At 40.3% G+C, this 15,504-nt stretch overlaps 1 protein-coding gene across 3 annotated transcripts; it reads left to right on the forward strand.

Annotated features, from left to right (window-relative positions):
• The first annotated feature begins 10 nt into the window (after positions 1–10).
• LOC121964932 (transmembrane emp24 domain-containing protein 6-like) lies at positions 11–14,567 on the forward strand. 3 transcript variants are annotated; one of them, XM_088079595.1, is made up of 6 exons: positions 11–761; positions 874–1,114; positions 3,040–3,166; positions 3,232–3,386; positions 8,252–10,390; positions 12,946–13,082. In XM_088079595.1, exons 2-5 carry the CDS (start codon positions 914–916, stop codon positions 8,471–8,473), a joined length of 705 nt encoding a protein of 234 aa, XP_087935721.1. In that variant the 5' UTR covers positions 11–761; positions 874–913; the 3' UTR covers positions 8,474–10,390; positions 12,946–13,082. The 3 variants fall into 3 exon arrangements, with proteins under 3 accessions (XP_087935721.1, XP_087935720.1, XP_087935719.1); XM_088079594.1 differs by lacking the exons at positions 11–761; positions 874–1,114; positions 3,040–3,166; positions 3,232–3,386 and having other exon boundaries at positions 8,471–11,985; positions 12,946–14,567; XM_088079593.1 differs by lacking the exons at positions 11–761; positions 874–1,114; positions 3,040–3,166; positions 3,232–3,386 and having other exon boundaries at positions 8,471–10,390; positions 12,946–14,567.
• Positions 14,568–15,504: the final 937 nt, after the last annotated feature.

The raw sequence follows: 15,504 nt of genomic DNA on the forward strand, positions 1-15,504 counted from the left end.
AAAAAGTTAGAAGAAAATTACCTAAAAAAAAACAAACACACAAAAGAAAACAAAAGGAGGAAAAGGAAAAAAAACGCTCAAAAATGACGACTGTAAAAATATTTTGCAATACATAATTCTGATCATCACAAATACAGGTTTTTGGGCATATCTCCTGAGCTTTTTTAAAAATGATTAAATCTACTAATTTCTTGCACTGCAGTTACTCCAAGTTGTTCATTGCCTTTTTCCCTCATTTTTTGGAAGAAATTTCACCTTTATGCTCAGGGATCAAAGGGTTAAATGCTAGCTGAAGGCGTTTACGCAGCAAAAGAAAGGTTTAAAACTTAAATAAAAATAAAATAAGATTAAAAACAAAGACTGCATAATTCATCAACGTTTATAGACTACGCAACCATACAAGTTTGGATTTGGACGTTTTGGGATTTTAGGACGTTTCTAGAGTTTTAGGACATTTTTAGGATGGACAGGGGGTTTAAAAAAATCCACTAAATAGATAAAATGTTCAGAAATATAATTTTATATTTATTTTCCAGAAAATAAATATGCTAAAATATATAAATAAGTGTGTTTTAGCACTTTTGCTGTCATTTTCTTGTTTGATTTTTCTTATTTTGAGGTTATTTGATTTTTTTTTTTTTTTTACAGTTATTTTGCTAAATTTTGGGTCACGTCTTGTTCAGTGGACATTGCCTCCCCCCGTGTCTTTGGGACAAATGAAGCCAGCGAGCTGCGTCCTCAGAGGGCGAGTTAAAGAAGCAGTGAGTGGGTTTTGTGAAACCTTGAGGTGTGATCGTGCTTTGGTTGATATGTTATCGCGCTGCTGTGACTGAGACTTTGTGGTTAATTATTCTTTTCTGGCTGATATCTGAGACTCAGAAGGAAGCGGCGGCCTCCCTCACGTCCTTCAGTCATGCTGCTGAACGTCCTCCTCGTCCTGCTGTCCTCTCGGAGCGTCTGGACCAGAAAGTCTGAACCTGTCCTCGACGGGGCGGACGCGGGTGTCTTCAGAGGCTCGGACAGGTACGACTTTGCCGTGGAGGTTCCTGCTGCGGGGATGGAGTGTTTCTGGCACTTTGCTCACCAGAGTGGAAACTTCTTCCTGTCGTACATGGTGAGTAATCGCTGTTTGTTTGTTTGTTTGTTTGTTTGTTTGTTTGTTTAGATCCCCTTTAGCTGTTAACAGTCGCTGTGTCTGCACGGATGTGTGTGGTTTGATTTTGTGAACGCAGTGTTTCTGTCTGTGTTTGCTTATCACGGCCACTTTCAAGGTGATCCAGTTTGACTTCTTCTGTTTTTCCTTTTTTTTTAACTTTATTTATTGTGTTGTTGAACACATAAAGTTAAACATTACATTCACAATCAGCTCAGACGAACGTCCGCATCCATACATACACACTAATGTACAGTGTCTAAAACAGTATAAAACAATAAAAGATAAACATAAAAAAAACGTTTAAAAAAAGAGGTTTTTAAAAAAAAGAACTAAAATAAATTTTAAAAATTGTCGGGGTGATGCTACTGAACTCCAGTCTTCAAATCTTCTCCTTATATCTTTGTTCGGACTAAAGGGCCACTCTGATTCCTCCTAGAAGATGAGATGTTGAAATGATCAATTAACCCTTTAAAGCATGATTATATTGTTTGATTATTCTCATAAACATAGTGGAAAGGCCGTGAGCAACTTAACAAGACATGGCCCTAAAATTTGCAAAATAGTTATAAGAAAAGTACCTGAAAATAAGAAAAACACTTTTTTTTAAAAAGCCCACAAATAAAACAAAAGGAAATGACCTAAAAAAAATCTGAAATTTAAAAAAGCAAGCATAATTAGTATAATTTCTGTAATATAATTTTAAATATAATATATAAAATTAGACACATTATGAATATAGTTTAATGATCATTTTCCCTTGTTTTTCTAATAATTCTACCTCCTTTTTTAAAACTAATTTTTCTGCACATTTACATGTTGTTCTGCTTCTTGTTGGAAGGAATCAAACATCAGATATCAGTTTATTCTTTCAGCAGAACCGAGCTGGAAACTCACGACACCTGAACTCAAACCGCGTTTCCTCTCATCATGTCCTCTCATCGTGTCCTCTCATCGTGTCCCCGTCACGCACACACAGAGCAGAAGGACGGAGGGGAGAGACGGCGGCCGCTTACACCGGTGTTCGGAGGTTACTGTGAGCAGCGAGCACGCTGATAAATGACAGAATCAGAGACCGGATCGAGATGTTTTAGTGGCCTAGAAGATACTGAGATCACCTGAAGGACAATGAGAGCGGAGCGGACATTCAGAGACACTGGCGGAGACACTGTTTGACAATGAGAGCAGAGCGGATCAGTCCGCATCAGTAGCTCGTCCCCGTCTTTGTCTTCAGTCCGCAGAGCCGTCAGGTCTCAGGGTGCAGGCTGGTCAGCAGGTCAATGATGAGAAACATCAGGGGCACCGAGTTTATGATTATTTCTCTCTTTATTTGTTCATTTGATATTTTCAAGGCAGAACATGAAGAAAGGGCGCTAACGCTTAGCGGTTATCTTTTTTTTTTTTTGTTCTAGCGTGTGGCGCTCTCGTCGACCTCCTTTATCTCCTCTGCCGAGGAGAGGCGATAAAGTCGGCACGTTAGATGTCCTCTCGTCCCGTCTCCCTGGGACTTTAGTTCGTCTGTTCGTTTGTTTTTGGACGTGGAAATGTTTTACTGCATAACATCCGAAACAGTTTGACACGCAGCATAATGCAGAGTGTGTAGGATTGGAGGAGCGAAACCATGGCAACGCGGTCAATCAAAGCGATTTATGCTTAATAGTATCGGTTATATTTCTCAACCAAAAATTGTATTATCAGAATTATCGGTATGACGTCATAAGTCCAATTATCGGCCGATAATTATCGTCCCGATGATTATCGTGCATCCCTAGTTTCTGTAGTTTTTGGATAAAAAGATCGCCACGGCATCGAGGATGAAGATTCACACAGAAGTTGCAGGTGGATGCGGAGCTTTTTAGGTGCTGACGTGTTCGATGTGTGAACAGGTGCAGTGGGTAACAGGCGTGGCCAGCGATCACCGGCTGTTTGTGACCATCAGCTCACCGAACGGCGTCCTCATGGCGTCAAAGAACGAGGCGGTCGCTCAGATGAGCTTCCAGACTGAAGTGACAGGTGAGACGGACGCAGGTGAAATATCATCATATTTTGCCTCTGAGGTAACTGCGGTGTCCCAACAGGGTTTTACCGGATGTGTTTTGGGAACCACAACAACCAGTTCGGAGGCATCAGGGTGTTTGTGAACTTTGGCGTCATCTACGAAGGTTTCGCAGAGTCGAAGACGGAGACGGAGGAGGGAGAGAAAGTCCTCAACAACACTTTGGCTGGAATCGAGGTGTTTGTCCCACTTTGAGTCTTAAAGTTGTAATTTTAGTCTGAGTCATGTTTAGCGCAGTCAGCACTTGTTTTTTTCTGGAGCTGGAGATAAATTCTGCTTTAAAAGTTTCACATAAAAAGAAATATTTAAATTCAGCCGCCTCCTAAAAACAAAATGTCATCCGCATTAAGATACGAAAAGAGTTTTGTTACTGAAAGTAATAGAGGTGAAGGACTGGTGTGTGAAATTGTGTAAGTAGCAGTGATTAATTATGTTTTTTTAATTATTGTTTGGTGCATATTTTATTCAGAGAAAAGGGATTTACAAGAAACCATACATATTATTTATTCTTTTTTATTTTTTTAATGTGTACCAGTATTGTAAAAGTATCAAATGCAAAGTACAAATATATGTTTCAAAATGTTTGTTTGTTTGTTTGTTTGTTTGTTTGTTTGTTTGTTTGTTCTCTCTTCCCGCCCTCTGTGTGTTGTTGGAGAGCAGAAAAACAGAACACACACCGTTATTAAAACAAACAAACAAACAAACAAATAAAAACACCACAACAAAGACAGTCGACGTTTTTACTCCAAGAAATTCCAGTTCATAAAAAAATCTGATGTTTTCAGAGGAAATGATGCGCTGCCGTCTTTTGTAGAAACTGGCAGTTAACCCTTTTTAGGGAATATTTCACCTTTTCTTATTTTAAAAAAGACATTAAATCTGAACGTGACGGAGGGAAGGAAACCGTTAATTCATACAAACCACCGCCAGAGAGCAGTGTTCGTTTTTTTTTAAGAAAGAAAAAAAGGAAAGCCCCAAAATAAATAAGAAACCAGCGACAGAAACATTTACTGTGTCCTGCCAACGCTTTGTCCCGGCCTTTAGTGTCTCACCGCTGAAACACGCCGTACCACGAGGGTAATGTTGGGAAACGGTCGCTGGTAGATTTAATCAGCAGAACTATTTAACCCTCAGGGACTGTTTGGTGCTTTTTTACGCTCTTTTCATTCTTCATTTGTTGATCATTTTGTCTGTGTTCATGCATGTGGCGCACATTTTGGCAAGATTGTGTATTTGAGTGTAATCAGTGAATTTGCAGCTCAGCTCCTACAATAAGTCTAAAATACACTTTGGAAACTAAATAGTTACATTCAGACTGTTCAGGTCAAAAAATGCTCCATTGAAACCCATTCAAACTGACATTTTTGATCCCACAGCCATCAGAGCAGAAAAACAGGACTTGTATTATTTCTGGGTGTCATTCTGGGCTCACTGACATAGCCAAAAAATAATTCAATTCTTTTGAAAAATTTAAAAAAAATCTACTTTGTGTCACATAAAATGAATTTGTTTTTTAAATTTCATCTAAACACATAATGTCATCATAACAATTTTAGCTATTTTCATGATGACACTATGTTTTCAGATGGAAAAAAAGAGATTTTTTTGAAAATGAATGAGTATTTGACATTTATGATTGGGCCGAGGATTGAGCCAGCTTAGGTAAGGTGAAATCTTTGTTTGGTAAGGTAAGGTTTGTTTTTGTGCTGGGGGGTCGTTAAGTGCTTAGCACTGAGTTTCAGTTTCTCTCTGCAACAATAGGTGAGGTCAGCTGACGCGGGTCACACCCTCTATTGATTGCCCAAGTGAAACCAGACAGGGGCAGTTCAGCTGGGTGCAATCAGTCAAGTTGGAAACAGCTGTGACTGTGTTCAGGTACCTAAAAAGGCACAGACTGCACTTGAGCGTCAGCCCACACAGTGTGAAGACCACACAGGGTAAAGACCTGCGAGTCTACCTGCGCGAGTCCACCGAGCAAGGACACCGACTACCGCTGCCTGTCTGTTTTCAGTCTGTTTTCAGTCTAACGCACAATGTGTCTCGCACGCATCCCAGTCATTATTGGCAACCGGAAAAGACGCACAGTCTGCCGTACACGTAATCCGCAAAACCTGTCCGCTCTCCCAGAAAGTGGTCCCAGCCCACACTCACTTACCTTTGGTCTTTGGGACTGTCAGTCCGCAGTTAACAAGACTGAATTCATCAGTTCACTGGTGAAACTCTCAGACATTCAGGTCCTAGCCCTGACTGAGACATGGATCCGCCCAGAAAACTCAGCTACACCAGCTGCACTCTCCGAGTCCGCTACGCTAAGCCACACCCCTCGCTCCACTGGACGAGGAGGCGGTGCTGGCGTGCTCATTCCTGACAACTGGTCTTTTTCCACACTGCGCCCGTTGAGCAGCAACACAACATTTGAATATCATGCTCTAAATGTCACTGCTCCCATCAAAGCATATATTCTGGTTGTGTACTGCCCACCAGGGGGTAATCTGGATAGCTTTGTCTCTGAAATGGACATGTTACTCTCTGACATCCCTGATGATGGCACACCACTGATTGTCATGGGAGACATGAACATTCACATTGACAGTACTCTGGAAAACAACTTTCTGGCACTCCTCTCCTCCTTTGCACTTGTACTAGCTCCTTCTCCTCCCACCCACAAAGCTGGTAAAGTCCTTGACTTGGTGCTGACTCGTAACTGCTCCATAGCAGATGTGACAGTTACCCCTCTACACCTGTCAGACCATTTCTTGGTAAAATTTGCAGCTACCTTTCCGCAATTGCGGACACCCACTCAGAAAATTTCCCTCCACAGAAACCATAAGTCCCTCACAGCAGCACAGCTGTCTGATGAGGTGAGCTCTGCCATGCCTGACCACTCACACTTCTCCTCACTTTCTGTTAATGAGGCTACAGAAACACTCTGTTCCTCTCTGGCATCCTCTCTGGACAAACTCTGCCCCCTGGTGTCCAAACCAGCCAAGAAAAAACAACCAAGTCCATGGCTCTCTGAAGTCCTGAGAGAACAAAGAACTGGACTCAGGGCAGCAGAAAGAAAGTGGCGTAAATCCCAAGAACCCACTGATTTGTCCTCATACAAACAGAAACTTGCTTCCTTTACCTCTTCCTTGCAGTCCTCTAAGAAAGCCTTCTATCAGAACAAGACCTGTGCTGCTACTGACTCCAGAAAACTGTTTATGGTGTTTAACTCCTTGCGTTCTCCTCCAGCTGCTCAGCCCTCCCCTACACTGACTCCAGACATGTTCTCCTCCTTTTTCACTGAAAAGGTGGCTGCAATCAGCAACCAGTTCTCTGAGCCTGACCGGCCCAGTCAGCTCAAACCCACTACTGCCGCTTCACTCTGCTCTTTCGCTCCTCTGACCAAGGATGAGGTCTCCAGACAAACCTACAACATGTCCTCTCGATCCAATACCCACCCGCATCCTGCAGACCATCCTGCCCACTATCAAACCTGCAGTCACACACATTGTCAATTCCTCCCTAAAAACTGGCACTTTTTCTGCTACTTTTAAGCAAGCCCGTGTCACCCCACTGCTCAAAAAGCCTAATCTCAACCCCGCCCAGGTTGAAAACTACAGGCCAGTCTCACTTCTACCATTTCTGTCTAAAATACTGGAGCGCGCAGTATTTAACCAGGTCTCTGAACACTTGCGGAACAACAGCCTACTCGACTCCTTTCAGTCTGGCTTCAGGTGTGACCACTCCACTGAGACTGCACTCCTGTCAGTCACTGAGTCACTGAGACTGGCTCGAGCGGCTGGTCAATCCTCTGTCCTACTCCTGCTGGACCTGTCTGCTGCCTTTGACACGGTGAACCATCAAATCCTCCTCTCCGCACTCTCTGAGCTCGGCATCTCAGGTTCTGTCCTATGGTGGTTCAAGTCCTACCTCACAGGCAGATCCTTCAGAGTGTCATGGCGAGGAGAGGTGTCTAGGTCACATGGCCTATCAACAGGGGTTCCTCAGGGGTCGGTGCTTGGTCCCCTACTCTTCTCTCTGTACACCACCTCGCTCGGTGCAGTGATCCGCTCCCGCGGTTTCTCCTACCACTGCTATGCTGATGACACTCAGCTCTTCCTCTCCTTTCCACCTGATGACAGAACGGTCTCAGCTCGGATATCAGCGTGTCTGGCTGATATCTCCACATGGATGAAGGAACGCCACCTTCAGCTAAATCTGTCTAAGACCGAACTCATGGTCTTTCCAGCTTGTCCACCTGTTCAGCCTCGGATCAGTGTCCAACTTGACTTGAGCCTACTTGTGCCCACAAACTCAGCCAGAAACCTGGGTGTCATGATCGATGACCAGCTGACCTTTAAGGTTCATGTGGCCTCAGTTTCTCGGTCTTGCCGTGAAACTGAGCCGGGACAAAGCGCCGGGACAAAGCGTCAGGAAGATCAGACCCTTCCTGACCCAACAGGCCACACAGCTTCTGGTTCAGGCTCTTGTGATCTCTCGCATTGACTACTGCAACTCTCTTCTGGCAGGCCTCCCTGGATGCTCATTCAAACCTCTTCAGATGATCCAGAACGCAGCAGCACGTCTGGTCTTCAACCAGCCCAAAAGAGCACATGTCACCCCGCTGCTAATTTCTCTTCACTGGCTTCCAGTAGCAGCCAGAATCAAATTCTGGCGGCACTTCTTCTGCCACTAGACGGCAATACCTGTGACCAATCACACCTGAAGCACTTTTTGCACTTACTAAGGGTTTTTTCCTTCAGTCTAAATTCTTGCTTGTGTTGTACGTCGCTTTGGATAAAAGCGTCTGCTAAATGAAACTGTAGAATTGTAGAATGATCAGGACTGTAAAAATAAACAAAAGTAGAAAATTATATTAATGTTTTTTTTTTATAGCCTGATTTTTAAAGCACATTTTGTGTGTAGAGCAAATGTTGCTGCTAATCATCGACATATCCCAGGCTGCGATAATCCAAAAAAAATCGACATAGCGTGCAGTGATTGTACAGTCACATACTAATGACATGAAACCCTAAAACGTGCCATGTCTGCTTCAGGAGAGTGTGCAGAGGCTGCAGAATCGCATCTTCCACATGTGGCGTCATTACAACTTCGCCCGCATGAGGAAAGGGAAGGATCACTACCTCCTGCTGTCCAACTTCAACTACGTCACCTGGTGGTCGGCGGCCCAAAGCCTCGTCATCGTCCTGTCGGGACACCTGCAGCTCCTCGTCCTCAAGAGACTCTTCCACACGGACGCCGGCGGGCCGCGATGCTGAGGGCGGAGCGTCCGCGCGTCGGCTTCATCGCTGCTCTGACCGGCTTCTGCTTTCCGGTTTTTATTAATGCGAGTTTGGAAAGAAAAGGTTGAAGTTAGAGACTAAAATAATTCTGAGAGACATTTGATTCCTAAACGTTTATTTTTGGTCCTTTAATTTGTTCGTGCTGATGCTTAACGACTTACTGTCTCCACGTCTACTTAATATCTCTCAGAAGTGTCACAGTCTGTTTGTTTTTGGGGGCCAACTCTCTAAATGACGTCTAATAAAATAAACTTCTCACTCCACAATAATCTGTTCAGAGCCTGAATTGGATTAAAAAAGCAGCTGCAGATGATGGACAGCAGAAGGCAGGTTTCAATTACAGATTTGCACAAAACGTAAGATGTCGATAAAACACAATGTGATATGATAAAATATTTATATATATAATTGTGAGTATAGTTCACTGGACATTTTTCCTGGGCTTTTTTTTTTTTTTAAATTGTCTTACATTTCTGCTCTCTTTTTTGCATCTTTCTGGTTTTCTGTGCCGGTAAAAACGAATTCTCTGGTGTTCACGGTGTCAGTAGAATTAACTGAATGATTGAATTGTGTTCAGAACGTCCATATCGACAAAAGCTGAAACATATATACATTTGTTTATGTGATCTAAGCAGCTAACTAACATAATCTCCAGCAGGTCGCCAAAAAAACGGTTTTATACATCCAAAGAACTTGTATAAAAATGAAGTGCATGGTAACAGACCGAGCCTCTAATGGGAGGAAGGCAGTGAGCAGTGAAAAGTGAAATGACACAAAACTATCAAGAAATTAGTAAAAGAAGAAAAAAAAACCAAGAATATTATCTGAAAATTATTTTTAAAAAGAAGAAAAACGACAATAAAAAAAGGAGCCAGAAATGACCTGGAAAAAATGATAAAATTGTAAGAAGTCTTTAAAATATATAATTACTATAAAATTAAATTGATATTAAATATTTGAAAGATAAAGTTAAAAAACAAAAAGGAAATGGCCTGGAAAAGGTGCTTAAATACTTGTTTTTTTCCCGAGCTTTTCTCTTTTTTCCTGTGAAATTTTCCCCATCTTTTGAAAAATTATTTTCAGAATTTTTATTATTCTTATTATTATTATTAGTTTTTGCAATTTGTGAAACATTTTTACCAAGTTGCTCGTTGTTCTTGTTTGAAAATAAATTGCAGTAGTTTACTTGAAGCTCAAAGGTCAAAGGTCATCGCATCATGAGAAAAACAGTTTATGTCACACAGACTTTTGAGTGATGTCTTTTCCATGTCTTTTTTTATTACGTTTTATTTATTTAATTTACTTTCATTATTTACTTTCATTCGCAGTTTTATTGCCGCTGTTGTATTATTTTGCCCTGTAATCTTTGTATTATTTTATGTTGACATTTTACGTCCTGCGTCTTGCATTATTTGTCCTCTAGTTTCGTCTCGCTTGTGTTTAGTCGGACTTTCTGTTGTTGTGTCTCCGTCTGTGTGTCCCATTGCTGCTTTGCTTTGTTGGTCAAATCACTTTGTAAATTCTGTCTGTAAAGATGTTTTATTCAACAACAACAAATAATAATCTCGTTGTTTTTTAAATGGTTTATTTTGCTTAAGAATACGTCCGTTGCAGTTTTGCAAAATCACCTAAGATACCACCTCACGAGAGCATAGCAACTTTTTTTTGTGATAAACGAGGGTTTTTTTTAGTTTCGTATTTTATATTCACAATTTTCATTTGTGCAATTTTAGGGTTAATGGAAACCCGTCTTTTTCGACGTGTGCTTGCTGCAGCTGTAAACAGGATGAGCAGGTTTGTTGTTTTCGTGCGTTGCCGCCAATGTTTCAGGTTTATGTGCTTTCATTTTCTCTAACATGCATGGCTGGAGTCAGGCAGGCGTCTCGTCAACAGGTAAATAATCTTTTAGCTTTTGGTCATTTGATCTTTTTTTGAGTTACATTAAAGTGACTGTCAGGTGAAAATCTTTTCTTTTTGTCAGGTTCTCCACTTTTTCACTAGTTACAGGTTTGTTTGACATTTTATCTTTTATATCCTTTTTACTCATTTTATTGGTATTCATAACTTTTGACAGTTATTGCTGCTAGTTATTTGTTTTCATTGAATTTATTGTTATCAGATGTTATTTGTCCTTTAAATCCACTGAGAGTGAATCCAGAACAGTGCTGTAAAACAGCCGAATGCTCAGTCACTTTCCCTGAATAAATAATAGTTTGATGATGATCCAGTTGATTTTTAAATGGTTTATTTTGCTAAAAAAAATCCACCTCAAAAAGGAAAATGTCAAAAAATTTGGGAAGTGGTTCCCTCTGCTATTACAATATATATATATATATATATCTATTTATGTAAATCCTGGGAGACAAAATCACAAACCTCATTCTATAATGATTTCGGCTGTTAAGACGTTTATTGACACGCTACTCGATCCCTGTTTATCTAAATAATAATAATGATATTAACAGTAATAAAATGCTCACATTTGGAGGTGTGATGCTTAGTGGAGACATCTGATTGATTTAAATATGCTTTTATTTTGGTTGTTTTTTATCTGTTTTTTATGCTCAAGCTTTTATTTTGTAGCACTTTGAGATTTGTCTCAAATGTAAAGTACATCAGAAATAAAATCTATTATTATTATTATTATTATTATTACTATTTCTTTTTTATTATAAAAACCTGTGCACGTGTTCTATATACGTAGACTGTTATTGCACCCAAAAGTGTATTAAATACCTTTACATTTATTTCTGTATTTAGTGATGTAAGATAATACAGGTGAGAGCAGAAAAGAGCAGGAGGCTTAATATGCTGTGTGACATGACATGTTTGTAAACAAATAAACAAACAAACAAGCAACATGGAAGAGGAATAAATAAAATAAAATAACTGGAAAACTAAGACAGTCACAGCTTTGTGTTATGGGTCGCGTGTAATTGTGAGGTCAGTCAGCAGCGTAGGGTTTTTTGTTTGTGTGTGAATTATTTTACTTATTATTTATGAATTACTGTATTTAATTAAACATCAGTTTTAGACTTTTTAATGTTGCACCCAGATGTTAGATGTCATTGTACCAATGTATACACGGTGGATTTGTGAATATTTTTATGCATTAACACAAGTTTTTTAATGCTCTAAGTCGTGCATTAAAACTTTAGGAAAAAAATGGATCTGAATATGAAAACTTTTCATTATTTTCTTTATGTTTTGCTTTTTTTCTTGAGCATTTTGTTAAGTGTTGTCAGAGTCAGTGAACAAATGTGCAGCTGAGGTAGTTAACAGGTGCCTTTGCTCACCTGAAACTCCACCCAATCTCCCACAAAAAGTCGTTTCCCAAAACTGACTGTGACTCACGACGGGAAATTACAGACCGGTTTAGACAGACTATAATCGAGTCTACTTCAAACGTCTACTTGGATATTAATAAAATGCTGATGTACTTTCGTTTTCTCTTGCACACCTGGAGGCAGACGCGTCATCTGCAAGAGGTAAATACTCTTTCAGGTTTTTTGATGTAACTAAACTTCTGTTTACTTCTGACTAAATGTGACATTTAGTACACTTAGTCAGATAATCCAATCGTTTTTTAACCCTTTGAAACCTGAGCAAATTGGGTTGATTTATTGAAACAAAAAAACATGGGGAGAAGGCAATGTGCAGCATGACAAAAATTAGCAAGAAATAAGCAAAAAGTCACAAAAAAAAGTACATGAAAAACCCATGTAGCCCCGCCCCCTGATGACGTAGCCAAAATTAAAAATATTACGAATGTTAGAGCATAAATATTTAAAAGCACTGTGCACATGAACACATGGGGGTGCAAAAAAAGAGAATTAATCCCATTTGAACAGATAATGAATGTACAAAGACAAAGAAAATTAAGAAAAGTTTGTATTTTTTAAAGTTACTGATAAGTTGTGAGTACTGGTTGAATGTAATGTAAGTACATTACTTATGTAATGTACTTAAGTAAATATGTGAGGACCATACTTCACGTCACATCACCTTTTTACTCCACTACATTTCTTTCACAGCTTTGGTCACTGATTTATTTCAGATTAAGATTTTACAAGTTTAGAAATATGCAGAAATTAGTAAAAGTTGCCCAAAAAAAAAAGGTGTATTAGAAAGCTATCCAATTTGATTTAAAAAAAACAAATAGGGGAAATGTTCTGAAGATTATATTTAAAATTTCATTTTTTAAATATTTCACAGGAAAAAAGTATAATAAAATATATAAAATCTAAACATTTTTCAGCACTTTTTAGGTTTTTTTTTTTTTAGCTTATTTTCAGGTCGTTTTCTTGTAACGTTCCTACTGATTTTTTGCTTTTTTTTGGGCCATGTTTTGTTCAGTTGCTTGTTCTCTCCTCATGTTTTTGAAGTTTTCCTTAAATTTCATTTATCTGTGACGTCAGTCCACACTAACCGCCTCCGCGTGTCCACAGATCATGGCGGCGGTGGGCGAAGCAGCAAACTTCTTGGCCCTGGTGGATTTTACCTTGAAACTATGTTGTAAAATCTACACGATGGCTCAGAACGTGAAGGCCAACGAGAAGCGCTGCCAGCAGGTCGCCCAGAGAGTCAAAGCTCTGGAGGAGCTGGTCCTCGCCGTCAAAAAAAGAGGGCCGAGACGGATCTCCGCCACCGTGGAGAACGCCCTGAGGGAGCTCTGCGACACCTTGTACGCCGCCAAGGCGCTGATGAAGAAATACTCGCAGACGAACGCTTTCATGAACTTCATGAAGTCCGGCAGCCACGAGGAGAAGTTCTACGCGGTGGACAAAAGTCTCACCGACACCTTCCAGGTGCTGTCGGGCGCTCTGCTCATCGAGCAGGGCGACGTGCTGCACAAAGTCTATGAAACTGTTAAAGGAGGTAAAAAAAGTCACGCTAGACGCAGAATCCCTGCACCTGAACCCAGCACCACCCGCACCGTGACCACGTACAGCCCCGTTACTGCTGCACCTGAACCCAGCACCACCCGCACCGTGACCACGTACAGCCCCGTTACTGCTGCACCTGAACCCAGCACCACCCGCACCGTGACCACGTACAGCCCCGTTACTGCTGCACCTGAACCCAGCACCACCCGCACCGTGACCACGTACAGCCCCGTTACTGCTGCACCTGAACCCAGCACCACCCCCACCGTGACCATTTACAGCCCCGCCACTCCCGCGTCTTTCTGCAGAATCGTATCAACCTCCACGTCCTCCATCTCTCTACGTGGAACCATGACCTCCGTCCCTTTCTCCGCTCCCAACTCTACCATAAACATCCTGTCCCCGATGACCTTTTCGCCACCAAATACGACCGTTGTAACAACATACGGCTCTTTTTTCCCCTAAAACGACTGTAAAAAGGGGCGGAGCGCCTGCTCCTCCCATCATGCCTTTCTGTGGTGCTGAAGCCTCCTTTTGTTTCTCTGACCTCCAAACAGCAAAGAACTCTTATTTGGTTGCATATCGAACTCTTTAGTTAAAACCGTCAGTCACAAACTTTCACTCGGACTCGAGGTTGAAATGATTAGAATTTGGTGGTCAAAGGTCAAAGGTCACTGTGACCTTGCATCCATCTCAGTCTTGTTAACGTCATATTTGGCAAACACTTTGTTGCTTTCGAGGCATTTTTGATTACTTCTTTAAAAAGTTTGTCGAGACTTTTTCCTGGTAGAAAAAAGAGAATTAATAATATTAGTGTTCAGATACCTTTTACAAGCTGTTTAACCCTTTCAAATCTGAGCAACATGGTTTGAAATCTGTTTTTTTTTAACCCTCTGGTTCCCTAATAACATCAGCTCAAGGCTGCCTCCTAGGGACAAAAAAATATGTAAAAAAAAAAATATATATGTGTGTGTGGGTGTGTGTGTCTGTATATAATTTATATACATAATTTGATTATGTAATTTGATTTAACTTCTGTCCTAAAAATAATTACTAAATATAAATTAATTCAGATTTTTAACCTTTAAATGCAAATATCTTTACAAAATGCCTTTTTCATGACAAAGACACAGAAAATGAATGAATGAATTATTGTGTTAATTATTATTAAAGAATAAGCTATACACTGTTTTGGGGTTTTTTGTGGGTTGGATTGTTAGGCTCTGGGACATCAGTCATTAACAATTATGTTGATTTTGGTGCATTTTTATGTATTTTTGTGCTGTATGAGATTTTTAAAAAATAGTTCCTCCAGGATCCCTAGAGGACAAAAATGTTATGCTTATTTAGGTAATATTCATTTTTTTAATCAGTGTTTTAATTAATATTTGGGCCATGCCTTGTTAAGTTGCTCATTGCCTTTGCTTCATGTTTGTGACGGAAATTAAACCAATGTGTCCAGATTTAAAAGGGTTAATGTAAAACAAAATGAGCTGACATTAATCAGACATTAATGGGAAATATAATTTTGTTGAGGAAAGTTTCACTGCCTGCAGTGAACGAGCAGTCCTGAAAACATAAGACGGCATGAGCTGAGATAAGATATCAGACTTTAGACTGAACTCAAACTGAGCCTCAAACTCAGTTTTTCAGTGAAACACCCCGAGCCGACTTATCATAAAACAACTCAATATTCTGCTTCTTGGGTTTGAATTATGCTTTATGGAAATAATTATTTGTAAAACAAAGTTTAAAAGTGAAGAAACTCTCAAAGGAAGGAATTAAAATAAAATGAGAAGACACGTCTGCAACAGAAAGGGAACAAATCTTTTTGTTTTTTAACTGTAATAAAATGATAAATCATAAAAGGAGATGATTACTCACTGTGACGTGGATCAGATCAGATCAGATCAGATCAGATCAGATCAGACCAGATCAGATCAGATCGGATCGGATCGGATCGGATCGGATCGGATTGGACCGGACCAGATCAGATGAGATCAGATCAGATGAAATGAGATCAGATCAGACCAGACCAGACCAAATCAGATCAGATCAGATCAGATCCGATCTGATCAGATCGGATCGGATCGGATCGGATCAGACCAGATCAGACCAGAC

The sequence above is a fragment of the Plectropomus leopardus genome, chromosome 7 (genome assembly GCF_026936395.1).
Source record: "Plectropomus leopardus strain MGB_pleo_1.0 chromosome 7, ASM2693639v1, whole genome shotgun sequence".
NCBI classification, from domain to species: domain Eukaryota; kingdom Metazoa; phylum Chordata; class Actinopteri; order Perciformes; family Serranidae; genus Plectropomus; species Plectropomus leopardus.